The sequence below is a fragment of the Lycorma delicatula genome, chromosome 2 (genome assembly GCF_047948215.1).
Source record: "Lycorma delicatula isolate Av1 chromosome 2, ASM4794821v1, whole genome shotgun sequence".
NCBI classification, from domain to species: Eukaryota; Metazoa; Arthropoda; class Insecta; order Hemiptera; family Fulgoridae; genus Lycorma; species Lycorma delicatula.
Genome location: NC_134456.1, coordinates 175,857,619 through 175,875,914, shown reverse-complemented (window position 1 = coordinate 175,875,914; position 18,296 = coordinate 175,857,619). Strand labels below are relative to the sequence as shown.

At 34.2% G+C, this 18,296-nt stretch overlaps 1 protein-coding gene across 1 annotated transcript in view; it reads left to right on the top strand.

Moving 5' to 3' along the window:
- Nucleotides 1-9,495: 9,495 nt before the first annotated feature.
- Nucleotides 9,496-18,296, top strand: part of LOC142319436 (cilia- and flagella-associated protein 91-like) — a 68,965-nt gene continuing 60,164 nt past the window's right edge. The window contains exon 1 of the mRNA XM_075356717.1: nt 9,496-10,687. Coding sequence (XP_075212832.1) covers nt 10,603-10,687 — 85 coding nt within the window. The 5' untranslated portion in view covers nt 9,496-10,602. The remainder of the gene's footprint in view (nt 10,688-18,296) is intronic.

Here is an 18,296-nt window from a genome sequence, read left to right as displayed (position 1 = left end):
TTCAAGCGGAGACTTCAAAATAAGAATATTTTCTCAAGAATTTACTCATTTATTCTGAGTATACTCAAACAATAAAAAAGTTTTTAACTACTGAAAAAAGAGATTGTTAATAAAAATATGTTTTTAATGTTTTAATACAACACAATAAGCCATTTGAGATAAATTTACTTAATTCTAAATTTATAAAAAAAGTATTCTTGCCTACAGCAAGAATGTCCTTGCTTTCAAATATCTAAAAAAACTGTTAGAGAAACTGTTCTTCAGTTCACTTTAAAAAACTCAAATTGAGTAATTCCTTGTCCAGTGGACCAGGGGTCCCCAGTCGACCATCTCCAAACTTCATCAAATTTTGCATAGACATTCGCTGTGATCTTAAATGTCATTTTACCAAATTGTAGCTCTTCATCTGCTATTGCTGATTTTCTGTGATCTCTTGAAAAAAGGGTACTTACTGGTAGTTCGCACATACATGCAAAAAATTTAAACCACTTATAATTTTGAAGACGATAATAAAGCTATAGGTTTGAGTTTTAAACACTTTCAGTTAACATTTTATGCTAAATTCAAATATGTTATTCACAAGATTCTTTTAGCACCTGGTTTTGGAATATAGCAGCTGAAATTCAGCTAAAAACTTATTGAGACATTTTGTAAGTCAAAGTTTGGGCTTACATAATTCCTTATCTAGTACTTTAATCAGAACCAGACTTTGTAACCTGAAAAAAGGCATAATTTTGTGTGCCATCCTAAAGTTGGAGGCTTATGTCAGGAGATATTCATCATCAAATTTGGTTAAAAATGTTTCAGCTCAATTTTTGACCTATCTTGGAAAGCTTATATCTCAGGTATACCTTCTTAGATTATGTTAGTTTTATAATAGTTAGAAAGAGTAACTTTTAAACTACAAAATCCATGCAGTTTGTTTTTGGCCCATAGTTTATAAGTAGCAGAAAAAGTGTTGAAAGATAATCTTTCACACAGGGAGCAAGTTTTCTGTAATGATTAGGGATTAAATGAATACTAGAATAGTAGAAAATAATTCTTTATTAAGTAATATCATCTGTTTTACTGCCTATTATAGCTATACCTTGCCTCCTATTGAATGCAGAGGAGACAGTTTTAACTAATTATATTTGTTACAGCAAGCACAATTTTTAAAAATATTTATTACACATGCACAAACATATTAAAATCATAAACAAAATGAAATATAGCCGTAGTAATAATAACAGAGTACAAAAAGTATTACATTAGCTTCAAAATAAAATAAAGATTTCTAAAGTAGTCAGAAACATTTTAGCACAATTCTTTTAATTCCAATTCAGCTTAAACTGTTTCTTAATCAGAGACTGGATGAATTCTGGATACATATATTGTCATCCTAATGATGTCATTAATGGAGCTTCAACAGTAGCAGAAATGGCTGTTCTGGAATCCAGCAAGTGTCCTTTCTAGGGGGCCAATAATAAAGACGATCTGCTCAAGAGGGTGCATAAAACTAATAAGGGCATCATGTTTTTCAAAAGATATATCACATATATTGTCATACATGCAAGCCACATATTGGCCTGGTTGCAACCTGGTAAGTGATATGCCTTGAGTAAGTTTATCAGTTTTATAAACACCAGTTTCAAATACTAAAGTATCATTTGAGACTCTGCTGACTTGGATCTTAGCATTGCTAACTGGCTTAAACTGGTGATTCTCTCTTTTTCCAGCAAATGTGTGAACACTACTACTGGCTTTCCTGTTCAGGTCAGATTCTTTCAACTTCTCTTGAAATAAAAAAAAAATCTGTTCCTGGTATATTTTCTTTATAAAATTCAAATAAGTCTCTTGGTACCAATATCTGGTTTTTATAGGTTGCTGAAGACTAGCACATGCTGCTAATCATTTTGCAGTACTTCCAATTCCATCACAAGCTGATTTTCTATGACTAGTACCAAAGAAAGCTCTATTCAGCTGTTATCCCAGTCTTCTTCATGGAGGCACAAATTGATAAAATTCTTGTATTGAGCATCTGAACCATCACTGATGTAGTGTATATGCTTCATTTCAGTCACTGTCTTCAAGTATTTGATCAGTTCAGTCAAAAATATATGAACAGCAATGATATCATGGTGTAGACAATCACTGACCATGTAAATTCTAAGTTTCTGAAGCTCGTTTTTATTGTAATAAACCATGAGTGGATGCAGTGTAGCTTGGCTGTTCTCCCAATAGAATTCCTGTACAGCAACTTGCAAAACAAACAAATAGTTTTCAGCAAAATCCATCAGGATAATGGTGTGATTATCATTTAAATTTTCCTTCAGCTGTTTTAAATATGAACTTTGATGTTTTGAAACAAAATGCAAAATGGTGGCTAGTCAAGCAAAAAGCCTTTAAGGAAAGCTCTTCAATACAATTTTCAATAGTCGCCTGTTGCATCTCCAGTTTGTCTCTGTCTGTATGAATCCACTGCTTATACTTTATTAGTTCCTCCAAGTAATAATTTTTAAGTTTAACTAATAAATAGGACTTCAATCCAGTTTTTCCAGGACACTGTTCACACAATGTTGAAGCGTGCAATCCTTAGATTCTAAGCTGCAAACAGTTTTTTTCAATCAATATCTTGTGGTCATCCTTGATGGATATTCCAGCTACCATGAGCTTAACATTTTAATGAATGGTACAAACACAAACTGAATGTGTACCAGCAGCACCAACTTTAATGTACCACTTTGGCCTAAGTTCACAAAATTTTGAGAAGCAAATTTTACAACAATAATGTATGCAGTAAGCTATTAACATCTCTTTTAAATTTCACAGAAGTAAACGTTTCCACATGTGAACTTTTTCACCACTGAAAAAGATTTGAGAACCCATTGTCTAATATCATCCTTCAATATTTTTCCTCCTTTTATTTCTGGTGTCGCCAAAATACCAAATTCAGATTTGAGCTTCCTGACCTGCTTCACCATTCGCACTGAAACCTGAAATTCATCAGCTATTTTCTCAATACTCCAGCTACTGGGTGCCAATATCAAAATCTGAACTTGTTGTAGGCGAGCTGAGATCAAATTTTTGGCTTTCAGCTATTCAATCAGGATATTCAGATCTTTATATCCTTGACACTGTTTCTTCTTTAATGTTTATGTTGCATCAGTAACACTAAAACCAGCAGCAGCTGCTTTAATAACAACAGCATCTTGTGCTCTTATTACCTTCTGCTTCAGTAGCCTTTTGAATCCCATTTGCTGACATATTTAAGCTTCAAACGAGAGATTCCAGGTGGTGACACTAAAGCATCCATCTCTTCCAGAAGCACTAGCATTTTCACAACACTAGATTCTGATTCTGGTTGATCATCCTTTGGCTGAATCTCTCTTTGAGCCCATTCTTTCCGACATGGGCATAACTTTTGACCTGGCTTGAAGTCATAATTTTAAGGTTTTTAATCAGTCAAAGGAATCAATATCAATAAGCCACAATCCTCAATAAGCCACAATCTTTTCCAAATGGATTACAGCAGTCCTTCAATAGGAATTCAAACTTCACCAGCAAAATAGCTTTATGACAGGAATACATATCAGCATCTGCATTAAAGCTAATTCCAGATCGCTGTAAAAATTCTTCGTCCATTGCCGATATTTCTTTCACAAAAAAATGTTTCCATAATTAAAAATTAAAGACTTGTGGGTTTCAGAGCCATCAGGCTTGCGAAAATGGTAGGGGCCAAGAACTTCTCTCATTAGTTATGCCGATCCTATATTTTAAGATAAAAATAAGTCTGTTTTTAGATAAATATTTCTGTCTGTTTTAGATAAAAATTTTTTAGATAAAAAAGTTTTGGTAAAAACAATAAAAGATACACTTTACGTTTGATTATAATATTGAAAAAACCTTAAAAAATAGTTGTAGGTTAAAACCTACCTAGCAACTTCTGCCTCAATTTTCTTCCAGTTTTGTGATTGCCGAGATCTTTTCCTAGTTCTCTGTCCTTCTTCAACTGCAGTAACATTTAGTTCCATCCTAATTTTGACTTAAATCCATAGAAGCAATAAAAATTACACATACACTGAATAATGCTAATTACATTTGTAAGAGCAAACACCAAACATAACCTTAAAATCACTGTTGAATTCCAAGCAGCTGATAGGTGGGATAGCAGCTGGCATCATAACTAACATAATCCGTTATGTGACCGTGATACAACCACCGCCATCTATTCTACTTTTCGGTAGTATTGAGTGAGTTTTGATACAAACCAACACCAAATTTGGATTCCTAATTCCAAATTTTGGATGTGAGTTTTGAGTCTAGCCCCTCACATATCTAAATTAAAATAATAAAATTACCTTATGCTTTACAGAAAAAGGCATGAATAGCTGATACACAGTACAGCAATTCAAATACTTGAATATAAATGGACAACACAAAGAAATCGTAAAACATAATATAACATTTCATTATCCCCTGGTATAGTTCGCATGTTGTCTATTCCAAACGGACATCTAACCTCTCTCCACCTACTGCAGGGGTAAGTCTACTGACTCACCACAGGACTTGAACGAAATACACTTGTTGCAAGATTGATGAATATGTTGGACTGGATCTAAAATTCTACGAGCAGTGTACTGAGAGGACGAATAAACCACGCAGCCGTAGTTCAAACGGGAACTGATTAGAGTCGGTAGAAGCGCAACATGCATACTTGAATAGCTGCCCATCGATTATTAGATAGAACGCTCAGCTCGTCCAACATTTTTAAACATTTTACCTTCAGCTACTTTAAATGTATTATCCACGTTAGTTGTTGGTCAAACCACATTCCTACAAATTTAACCCGTGTGCATGCTTCAACTGATTCACTATGTAAAAACACTTGAGGGCCATTATCTACCCTCAAATGTGAAAAGTAGATGCATTTCGTTTTCTCCGGAGAAAACGTGAATACAATCGTTTTACTCCACGATTCTAAACCGGTTATTGTATTTTGGAGCAGCCTCTCGCTGGTACCTAAAGTTCTAAATGTTACGTTAATTGAAAAATCAAGAAATAAAGAACACATAACTGGTTTTCGCACGCAGTTTGTTGTACTATTTATGGTTACGGCAAACAAGGTAACACTGAGGATTCTTCCCTGTGGTATTCCGTTTTCTAGCGTGAAACTTTCGAATATCCTCGTTCCAACTCGAACTCAAAAGACCGACTGCTGAGCATTAAATGCAAACAGATTTCCTTGTATACCCCATTCATGCAGTTTATTTAGGATTCCTCTCCTCCAAGCCGTGTCGTACGGTTATGTATAAAAAAAGACCACAACCAGGCGTTGGCGAAGTAAGAAAGCGTTTTGAATAACGGATTTCAGGGCAACTACATGATCTATAACCAATCTACCTTCGTGGAAACCACATTATTCCGGGGCAATTAGAGCGTTTCTCTTCAGGTACCACAGCAGACAGCAGTTTATCATACGTTCCATCAACTTGCAAGGATACTGGTCAAGGATATAGGACGATAATTGGAAGGGCATGAATTATCTTTACCAGGTTTCAGTACGGGAATGCTTCTTACCAGGAATCAGGAAGCATCTGGTCACAGAATATATATTGTAAATAGACAAAAGATGTAGTAACGCACTATTTGGGAGGTGAGATAATATATTTAACCTGATATCATTTCCAGGGAAAGTGTCACGGGAATTTTTTAACTCATACCTTAGTTCATCAAAACAAAAACGAATGTTTAATTCATTTTGCAAATCTCTAATAATAAAATGTTTCTTTCTACGTTCTACCATTTTCCCCCTTCAATTTATACCTCATAAACTCAGGGCAGTAGGATGATGTAAGTGAAACCAACCCAAAAGAGTAACCAACTTGTTCGCCACATCAATTAGAGCGATAACTGGGATGACATTGCTTTCTAGTCGAATCGGCGAAGGAGATTGTCCTGATCCACAAATGAACCGTGCCTTTACGCAAACAACCGATGATGGCGGATTTGTCCGAGAAATGGTATCCATATAGTTTAGCCTTGATTTTAGCTTAGCACAACGAAACATTCAACTGCATATAGCCTTCGCATTGCTGTAAGCGCAGAGCATTTCTGTCGCAGGCCTACGATTGAAATTACGGAAAGCCCTGCGGTGATTCCTTAATGATCTCCTACATTCTTCCTTCCACCAAGGAACAGCAGGCCGTGTTGGTTTTCCAGATGTTGGGAGGATATATTCACTCGAGCGATAGAAACGATATACACGTCGTCGGGGCTACACAACGATCGGTGGCAGTTAGCAACCTGCGTTTCTGCGAAGTGTTACACGGAACAGCGGCGTTGTGTGTTGCAGGAGGGCCACCATCGGCTAATTAAAAACGTTTTCTTTGTGTATCTGTGTCCCCAATTAGTAGTTCGTGAGGGCAATAAGATTTCTGGATCCTGTGGAAAGTTCAGGAAGCGATTTCGCTCCGACCTCACCGGTGGTCTGACTTAGACGCTTTTAGCTTTTGAAGTTTCGAGCGGGGTTACGTGAGAACACAGGTGTCCTGGCTCGGAAAAGAATTGTCAAACTTTCACCTTTCCTTGAGTTAGATGTTTTTTTTCAGGCTGTGGACGTAGTACCTGGCGCCCATCCCAATCCCGTAGAGGGAAAACACCCAAAGGAAGACATATTAATCAAAATAATGTTTTACGCAAAATAGAAATTGAGACCTATACCCAAATAAGTCGACCAATTTAGGTCACCTAACAAGGGGAATGCAACCTCATTCCGGTCCGCGCAGGAGCCGGGGACAAACCCCGCACCCCCACCCGGTCCAATCATGGAGTCTCGCGTGACATTACCAAGTCACGATCAGGACCGCCATTGGCGGAACGAAGCCACACCACGGGTCACACGGGCTATCATACCACAACGGCGCGGCCACCCCCACCAGCGGGAGCCCCAAATCGACCAACCGACCGTGGCACGATGCCAATGCGCCTACCTCCAACCAATCCATTGCCTAGACCAGAACCCTAGTCACTCGGAATCCTACCATGATCGAATACCTCTATTAAACTCGCTCTGCAGACCTACAAACCGCAGGGGCGCAAAGAAAACTGACTGGTTTTCTTCGAGTGGTTTATAGTGGCTACTATAGACCACTCCTCGCGGATCATCCAGTTAATACGGAAATCCAGAAAGGAATATATTCTCTCAAGTTCCCTAACAGCTTGTGAACGTTCGACCTTGTATCGGGGACAGACATAGAGGACGTGGTCCACTGTATCATTTGTCCCGCAATCCGGGCATTGACTCGAATCCACCAAACGAAACCTAGTCAAATTCGCCCAAAAGGCACCATGCTCGGAGAGAAGTTGTGTGATATACCGATTGGGGGAAACCTATCCAATCGCACCTAAATCAGACAGTAAAGGAAATTTACCATGCGTTTAGCTATCTGGGGGGATTCGTCTCACCTGATCTGCCAAGACGCAAGACTCCGGTCTTAAATCTCCTGCTTTCGTTCTGACGTCAATAAGTTATTTACCTTGCAAATGTAGCGTTCCCCACGCTCATTAGCCAAGATATCTATTGATTTGACTCCGGCTATAACGCAGACTGCCTCCCGCGAGACTGTTCTATAACAGCCAGGAAGAGGAGTCGCTGGGCCCGCAACAAAATATCCATGCGGTGAGCCCAGACAGGCGCAGCACACAGCATTCATGTCAGCTTCACTGACACCTTTGTAAAGGATACTCATGGTACAGTAATTCAATCCCCAATCGGGATGAATGACACTACGGATTCCATAAAAAGCAACAGCAGCCTTTTTTGCCACATACTGCAGATGTTCCTTGAACAAAAAATTTTCATCAAGGATAACAACCAGGTATTTTTGGGCCGTAACATACCGAATGGATGACCATATCCGGGTTCGGATTATGGGGAATCCGAACCCGGATTCGGGCACTTAAGCAATATCATTGTGGTTTTCTCTGGACTAAAAATCATGTTATGTTAGAGACTTCACATTCGGAGTGTCTCACAAGCACGAGCAGCTCGGAACTCTACCTCGTTACGCGAATCCCTTCAATCAGCAGCAGCGCGTCGTCAGCATAAGCGACGACACGACAACCACATGGTAATCTTAAACGCAACATGGAATCGAGTTCTATGATTCAAAGAAGGGAACTCAAAACACTGCCCTGAGGACATCCTTTAGTTAAGATGTTACGAACCTCCGAGCCGCCATCACGGAAGGAAACGGTCCGATGGCTGAAATTACTTGAGATCACTTCTAATTCATTTCGTGTACACTTACGCTTCTGAATCTGAAACAGGGTAGAGAGCCACCATAAGTTATTAAATACCCCCGAATATGTCCAGAAAAATCCCTAATACATATTTACATAGACTAGAGGAATCTAAATCCATCACCTTTGTATGGCATTCTCAGTGCTCTTGCCCGGTCGGAAACCATACTGGTTGTTCATTTGCAAATGATCAGTGACCAATCTAACATTAATACGCAAATATAAGACCTTCTCAAACACCTTGCTAATCGCAGGCAAGAGCGTTAGTGGACGATAAGAAGAACTAATAGTAGGATCTTGTCGCCACCTTTGAAGAACAATACCAAGTCTCCACACTTCCAGCATACCGGAAAGAGTAACCTATTATATATTCTAGTCAGAGAACCAAGCACTACTGGAAGCGCTTGAACGAGAAGCTTCACTGAGATACAATCATATCCGGGAGCCTTGTTCCCTGCCATACTACAGATCACCTGACGCACCTCTGCCTCGTGATCTCAGAAAATTATAAGTCGGTCTCGAAAAAAGCGACTTCCCGCCTGTCACGCCGGTGGTATGAAACCTCACCCATCATAGTGTCATCCGGAAGCAAATTATTCAGCAAAATATTAAGGATACGCTCCTTCTCAATTACCACAACCTCGCGGGTCGACAAAGCTGACAACAAGACATCTTTCCTGCGCTTATGTCCAAGGGACATAAATACACAACGCCTTATACACAACGTCCCAAGGATCTCTATTTCCTTGCTCCTGAACGAAGGAACGCCAGGAATTACGCTTGGAAGATCTAATGCTATGAAAGTACCTAGTCTTCCTTCTGCGGTAATCCGCGCTTAGAGCCGCACGCCGATTGGGATCACCCTATCGTTGCGCAACCCTTCTGAGTCGATTCACAGACTGCTTCATTGCTGTTAGATTCAGAGACCACGTTCAAGTCCTAGTAAAGCCAGCTATTTTTACACGGACTTGAATACTAGATCGTGGATACCGGTGTTCTTTGGTGGTTGGGTTTCAATTAACCACACAACTCAGGTATGGTCGAACTGAGAAATACCGGAGGGTAAACAGGAAAAAAAAAGATTCAGAGACCACCAATCAGATATACGTTCCCGGCCAGTGCCTCTAAGAATGGCGGCTTCAGCCGCCGCCACTACCACAGAAGTGAAATTTTCTGCCGGAACATCTAATGGCAGGCCGTCAAGGTATCGTCTTTTACGGATGTACTCAGAAATATGTATTCCTATATACATTTAGAAAACATTTCTAATTTTTTTTTAACGTTAATCCGTATCATGTTAATTGACGTTTTCAATATTTGCTATGCTATTTGAATTTATCAGTTTTTTCTCATAGTTAGCTGTTCTTTATATCAACTCCAAAATAAATTTTAATATCACATTTATTCCAAATGGTCAGGTTTGTTCTATAGTAACTAATTTCCTAAACGACTTTTTAAATGATTCAGTCTTGTATTAAAACTACATTTCATATGACATTGTCAATAATGGTACGTTCTCGGAATTTCACAGCCAAAAATATCAAAAATTTATTTTTAATCCAAGTAAAATAACAATAATTAACATTATTGTATTTTATTTTAATACCATTTTTGTTATTAATAAGTTGTATATAATGTGTATATTTATCGTTAATTGGATGAAGTTAGCGTAGGTTATGTTTGGTTAGATTATGTTAATATACGTACATTTCATCAGTACACTGAATCAACATAATCTAACCAAACGTAACCTAATGCTCGCTAAATTCGTCTAATTAACGTTAAAATACAAATTGTATACAATAAGATGTATATAAAATGTTGGGTGTGAAATTTCGAAAATGTACCAATATTTGATAACATTGTCTAGCTGGACAAGTTTTCTACTCCACCTCATCACAAATTTAAATACAAGATTTCAAACTACTCCATAAACTTAATGTGTACACCACGTTTAAACAAGTACTGGATATTATGTTGACATATGTGCATGGCAGAATATTTGATACTCATAAATCATTAAATGTAATCTAGAAAAATATATGCATTGTCTGCATCATTAATGTTGCATTTCACTTCTTTAATAAAAATATAGTTTTGTAAATACAAGCAATTATAGCAATATGAAAAGAGGTTTAGTCATTTAATCAATATATAATGTCACAGAAAATTACTTTAAAACACTCTATTAAACTAACTACTTATTTGGTTGCTATTAGTAACAAAATAAACAGAAATGTCACTTCCTTGACTTCAAATACATCTGAATTAAGTAAAGATTGAGCTGTTTTTATCTAATTTTTTAATAAAAAATTTAAGATGGATACAAAAAAGCATAACGGTGGTCTTCCTCCAATTAATCAATATAGATACTTAACAAGCAGACCCTTGGACTTTGTTTATGGTAAGTAACATAATTTTTTTTATAAATTTGAATATTAAATTCATAACACTAAGCAGAGGTTCAAACTTACATTTGATATAAATATTTTTTCTCATATTTGCTAATAACATTATTGTATTTTTACATTGACAGTTAAGATTAAATTAAAGCATGTTTTTAAAATTATGTTCCTTTTTTCATTAAAGACATTTTAATTTCAGATTATCATTACAATTATTATTTATATATAAGTATTTTTTTTTTTTTGGTAATAATTTACTTCCATACAAAGTAATGATAATTAATTTTGTTATAAAAAGCAAATCCCTTAATAGTAAAAATTGTGTTGACTTCTTAAGAATGTTTTCCAGAGTATATTTGCATCAAAAAAAATTGTTAGCAGTTAATGTATATTCTCTGGTGACCAATAAATGTGTAGATAATTTCGTTCATATCAATTGATCTAATATATAAACTACACATTAATAATGAAATGAACTTTTAGAAAAATTTCTAGTAAATCTTTTAATAATTTTAATTTACTAAATATAGTGTCAATCATTGAATGTGAAAGTCATTCCAACACAATATATGAATAGAGAAATATTTATTATTTTCATGTAAAAAAAAAAAATTCCAATTGCTGTTAAAATTTGGTTTTCAATCAAATTTTATTCCATGATTTTCTGTCTCCGGATTAAAGCATGCAGGGTCAATCAATTTGAAGTGTCCCAAAAAAACATAAGCTGGTTGCTTAACCAATTCAAAAAAAAATTGAAACTTATCCACTTGTTTCCTATATATTTCAGGATCTTAAAACTATTTTTTTTTTAATTTTTTATTTAAGCAATTTATCTGTGGCAGCCATTTTTGTTACGGTGTGCACACCTACTTTTGTGATTGTAAGGGTTTACGGAACAAATCATAACTAAAAAACTTTTAGTCCTGGAAGGATGAAACAAAAAGTAATTTATTCATATTTTCTCAAGGCAAAAGATTGTTCCCGTGGATTATTTACCTATCTCTCTTCTTATATGAGAAAATTTCCAATAAAGTTTAACATGAAAAACTGAAATATCACTTTTGGTAATTTTTTTTAAGTGCTGGGATGGCATACGCAGTTTGAATTATTTTTTTATATGTAGGTATATATATGTTAGTAGTTACACCACAAATAATAATGGTGATATACTTTACCCCTAAATGTTAATGAATTTTTGAAAAATAATTTTTTTTAAATTTAATTTTGGCTTCTGATGGGGCTGGTAATATAAATCTCAAATTTGCACAAGTTGTAGTGTTTTTGTAGATATTTATGGCAAATAAAAACGTTTCTTGTGTATTCTATTAATAAGAAAGTTATAACCTCTCAAAAATCATGAAAACTAGTTAAAAGTGGTACCATTTTGGCTTGTTAAATAAGTGTTCCATTGGGGATTCTTGTCTTCTTGGCACTTTAATATTTTTATACTTATTACTATAGTTGAAATAGACTTTTTTGAACCATTCAACTGCAATGTTCATGTTATAACAGGTGCTTGAAGTCATTTCCAGTCGTCAGGAAAATTAATGTTGCAACATGCTCATTTATGCTTGTTGCATCATTTAGGTTTACAATTTCAGACTGGTCAGTCTGACATTAGTCAGCAACCTGTTCACATTTTTACAGAGGGCCTCAAATTTCATCCTGTGTTTAGAAGTGTCTATGTAAATAAATAAGTTTTACTTAAAAATATTATATTTGCAAATTTTAAAATCAATTAAATTTTTACATTATTTGCAACTAATTTCACATAAAAAATGGAAGAACAATGTTCCATAGGAATTTATGTGAATGAAGAGAGTCATAAAACACTGTGTGGTACAGTGCCAGAAGACGCATTAAAATTTGTTAATTTAGTGATGAAAACCAACAACTTATTTTTTTACGTGTTAATTCAAATGTCACTAGTGTTTGTAAATGTCATAAAAGTTTTTTCAAAATTCAGTCACCTGTATGGACAGTTATGCTGTAACCCTTTGAGAAATCATAAAAAACAGTTAAGAAAAATAACATTGAGCAAGCTCTTAAAGAACACATTTTTCCAAACTTAAATTTAGTTCCTGTAAACAGTCTCTTGTCTCTTTGTGTTAACTGTTTGAAAAGTATTTTTTCTCAGCAGAACAAAGAACTATATGAATGCAAAGACCAAAAGCAATACATTGCCCCAGATGACAATATTGAACAATTGGATGCTGCTTGTAACATTTTGGGCGTATCACCTCCACCAAAATTGAAAAAATTAAGCACAGATCAAAGACCATCATCATTAAAATTTAAAATAATTAAGGTATCTGAAAAATTAAAAAAGAATCTTGAATTGTGTTTTGACTCAAGATTTTCTGAAAATGAAAATCCAGCCCAATCTTCTTCACATGAATTGATGATCTTATTTTAAAACTAAAAGAAAAATGTATTCTTGTTTCTAAAGAACATAGGTTAAAATTATCAGTTTACTTCCCCAATCTTGGACCAGTTCTAAAATAATATCAAAGTTCATTGTGTCTGAGTGTTTGGTAAGACTTACTAGAGTATTAGTTAATGAGCAGGGCTTTCTACCAGAGTTAGGTAAAAGACATAAAACAGGAATTAGTAATGACACAATTAAAAAAGTTGTGTTATATTATGAACATAACATTAATAGTAGGCAAAAAAGGTTTTTCTAGTAAAAAGAATTATGTTAGCATGCATGTTAATGGTGTCAAAAGTGCACAAGCAAAAGCACCTTGTTCTGATAAACTTAAATGAATTGTATGCTTCCTTTAAAAGTGAAAACCCTGAGGAAAAAAGTGGAAGATCAAAATTGCAAACTTCATCCAAAATGGTGTGTCTTGACTGGTGCATCTGGGACTCACAGTTTGTTTCTGCCCCCACCACCAAACATCACACTCATGACTGATGGTCCCAAACTTAATGTTGATTATAAGGACTTAGTAGACATCTTTGTTTGTGATAAGTATAACTAAGCTGTATTATTAATCTGTGTACCAAATGCCCAGGTAAGCAGGCAGTGTTTGACATGCTCAACTTTTCTGAAGAGTATGATGTGTTGCCAGATACAATAATGTACAACAGTGGGTAACAGCTGATAGGGCAGAGGTGATTACTGTTCTTCAGACCAAAGATGAGTTTTTTAATCATTAGTGGAAAAATTGGAACAGCTGAAAACTCACCATTTCGTGTCAAAATCTCAAGTTCAATTTTTCAAAAAGAAAAAATTAGAATTAGGTGAAGAAGAATGTTTGGTGTTGGCAGACTTTGCAGAAAACGTTTCATTCCTTGTTCAAAATGAGATACAAAGCTTTCATTGGGTCAACAGCCAAGCCACAGATCACCCTTTTGTGTTCTATTTCAAGGAAAATGACGTATTACAACACAAAAGTGTTGTATTTTAAGTGATCACTTGAAGCACAATACAGCAACATCTTATTTCTTTCAAAAACTTTCAACAGACTATGTCAAAGAAATACATCAGAACATTAAAAACTCATCTATTTTTCTGATGGTGCTTCAAGTCAGTATAAAAATAAAAATAATTTTGCTAATTTGTGCAGTCGCAAAAAAGATTTTGATCTTGAAGCTAAATGGCACTTCTTTGGATCATCCCATGGGAAAAAACACCTATCATGGTGTGGGAGGAACAACAAAGCGAAAGGTGTTAAAGGCCATCAAACAGTCAGACACTAAATATTGATGAAATGTATTCATTTTGTAATCACAAGCTGAAAAACATCAAGTATCTTTTTATTAAATCAGCTGAAATAGCTAAGGTTTTAGAAACTCTAAAAAACAGTTTTGACTGCTGTGAAAATGTTTTTGGTACTGGAATCTACCACAAGTATGTTCCTGTGTCAGAAGACATTGCAAGATGTTACTTTAGTTCAGACTCCAAGGACTATGAAGACCAACCTGTGTCAAGTATTGTACCATTTTCACTTAAGGAAATAGATGTTATTGCTTGTGTATATGACGATCAGTGGTGGGTAGGAGAAGTGGTAAATATTAGCCATGAAAATGACGATGTGCAGGTTCATTTTTTTTTACACCCAGCTGGACCACATACTTAATTTCAAAAGTCTCAACAAGACAAAATGTGGGTACCAATCTACAAAGTCCTGAGAAAGTTGGCATTACTTAAACTAACTACAGTGACGAGTCGTTCTCACACAATTTCAAGAGAACTATCAGAAGAGATATCACAGCTGTTGGTTAACCACACTAAATAATAAACTTTCATTACTACAAAAACAGGCTTTTCATTGAAGAATAATTAAAATTTTGCTACAATTTATTTTTTCTTCAATAGTGTTTACAAAAATAAACCAATATAAAAATAAAAATGATTTCTTGAAAAAAGATGTAGGCTACTCATTGAAATCTCAGTTTGGGTAAGTTTTTCAAGGATTTTTGAATCAAAATTGTATTACTTCAACAACGTAGGGGCTAAATATAAAAAATTTAAAATGCAAAGAAGACAAGAAACCCTCTTGGAACACTTATTTAGCACTCAAAATGGTATCACTTTCAACAGGTTTTCATGATTTTTGGGAGGTTATAACTTTCTTATTAGTAGAATACATAAGAAACCTTTTTATTTGCCATAAGCATCTACAAAAACACTACATGTGCAAATTTCAGATTTTTATCACCAGCCCCATCAGAGTTATTAGAAGTCAAAATTAAATTTAAAAAAAAACAATTAGTTTTAAAAAATTCATTAACATTTAGGGGTAAATATATCACCATTAATATTATTTGTGGTGTAACTACTAGCACATATAGACCTACATATAAAAAACAAATTCAAACTGTGTATGCCATCCCTGCCTCTTGGAAAAAAATTACCAGAAGTGAAATTTCAGTTTTTCATGTTCAACTTTATTGGTAATTTTCTCATTGAAAGAAGAGAGATAGGTAAATAAACCACTAGACCAATCTTTCGCCTTGAGAAAATATGAATAAATTCCTATTTGTTTCATCCTTCCAGGACTAATAATAATTTAGTTTTTTCTGTAAACCCTTATCACAAAAATAAGTGTGCACACCATAAAAAAAATGGCTGCCACAGGTAAACTGCTTAATAAAAAGTAAAAAAAATAGTTTTAAGATTCCGAAATAAGTAGGAAACAAGTGGGTAAGTTTCAATTTTTTTTGAATTGGTCAAGCAACCAGCTTTTTTTTGGGACACTTCAAATGGATTGACCTTCATGTAATTTACTTATCTCACTCAATCTTGTATTTTGATCATAAATATACTGTCTGTAGCAACTGCAGAACAAGAGTACGACTCTCCAATTAACTAATTATTATTAACTTTCTCAATGAAAAAATAAATTTTAAAATTAGTGATTTAATTTTAGAATTTAGTTTTTTTAATTAACTTTGGACTCAATTACCTATTTCATGGCCGCTATTTACACTCTGTTTCTGTTTCTGTTACTTAACATTCTACATACAGCATTTTATTTTTCAATGTTTTTATTCTTTTTCCATTACCATAGATAATTTTTTGTTTACACTGTATTAGGTTTACAAATATTAACTCAAAATATTTAAAAAATAAAATGTGTATAAATAAAAAATACATATACATGAGTTTCATCTTGCTATAAAATTTATCTTATCAGATGCAAAAAGTATTCTTTTTGAGAGAAATAGACTCATAAAATAACTCATTTAGAGGGGGAAAAAATTGTTACCTGGATTTTTATAAGTGGAAATGGTAAAGGGGCTTATAATAAATGTAAAAAGAACCCTCCACCAAAGGGGTGGTGGAGGGTTTTATTGGGGTTGAAAGGGGTGAAAAATGGATCACTGATTTCCAGCAAAAGTTGACATCAAAAAAATTTGTGGTTATTTCACAATGTTTTGTCAAAATTAAGTTATTTTTGTGGAAATGAAAAATAAAAAATGAAAAAAAGAAAAGATTTTTCAAATTTTTCTCAGAAATTTTGAGATTATGTTAAAAAGTGACCTCTGCAAAAGTTGTAGATTTTTGTATGATCTACAACTTTTGTACTGGAAAATTTTTTTTTCAACCCCCTACCACCCCAAATCATCCCTCCACCGGGATGGTGGATGCATGAGTGGTGGTCACTCATGCATTTATTTTTTAATGCTTATTATAAGCCCTTTTACCATTTCCACTTACAAGAGTCCAGTTAAGAATTTTTTTCCTCTTAGTGTAATTTGATTGGACAAAAATGACATAAATTAAAAATAAAAGTTTAAAGTTTAAGAGAGAAAGGGCATCAGTCAAAAATACTCTTACAAAGTTTGTATTTTTAAATATAAATATCTTAAATATGTGATCGCATCTCGAATTTATATATATATATATATATATATATATATTTATTAGTACAGAAATTTGTATGTAAAATAATTCTTCCAACTAACAGAAAAACTCAGAAAGAATTTGCTGATTTTTCTTTCAAAATTTTTCATTAACATGAATATTTTAGAAGAAAAAATAAGAACTTTTTTATTAAAAAAAACGCTTTTACTAAAATATAACTGGAGGTCCACAAATTTTCCTAACTATGTACAGTACAAGGAATTGTTACTGTAATACAAGAGTGCACTGAAGAGCAGGCAACAGAGCTGTAGTAAACAGTATTGGAAGAAATCTGTAATTTGAAAATGTTGTCTTTATTTAGAAAAAAATAAAATTTAATCCTGAATGGATATTTTAACTGTTAAACAGCCATCATCAATAGATACAGAAGAATTATAAAAGGAAAAATATAAAAATAGGATAAATAAAAGAAATATAAAAGAGAAATTGAGAAACAGTAAAAATAAATATATAATAATTATAATTAAAGAATAAACAATCAGTATTTACATACGCTGCAAAAAGAATATCTCTAACTTTGTTAATAAAATAAAAATAGGACCAAATTGTTGACTAATAAATTATGTCGTAACCATTAAGGCACCCCAAATGAAAAGCAGGAAGTCAGCACAACAATTACCTAAACCATTTAATCTTTCTATTCAGATCAGCCAGCCTGAGCTGCTAGCCTTTTTTTAACTTTAAGTTACTATTTTAATTAATTTACATTTCACAAACTGAATTAGTCATTTAAGAAAGAGCATGATGACAATTTCTGTACAAAATGCATTTTTTGTATGTATGTGTTAATTTAGGGTAGATGCATATTCTGTAAGTATGGAAGATACTACAGTCATTTGAATATTAAATTCATTTTAAGTGACTCAACTCCAGGAAATGAGGCCTTTCTATAATGAACGTCTTGACATCTGGTGGTGAATTATGATCGTATTTCTGAATTTCCTGTGAAATGTAGTCGATCATGAGAATAACAGTATTTCAGTAATAAGTTTGAATTTATTTTTGAGCAGTTTAAATAGACACATGTGAGCAACTTGTATTAAAAATAAAAAGCCTATGTTGAACGTGCCAAACAAGTCGCTATGGTTGAATACATGGTTCACAAGTGCCATGCTAAAAACTTTTTACTAAAATCACAGAAAATAAGGAAGCTATTAAGAAAGACAGTATGATTATCTCACTCTGTTTTGACTTCATGCAAAACCTACCCCTGCTGCATATCCCAGTGCAGG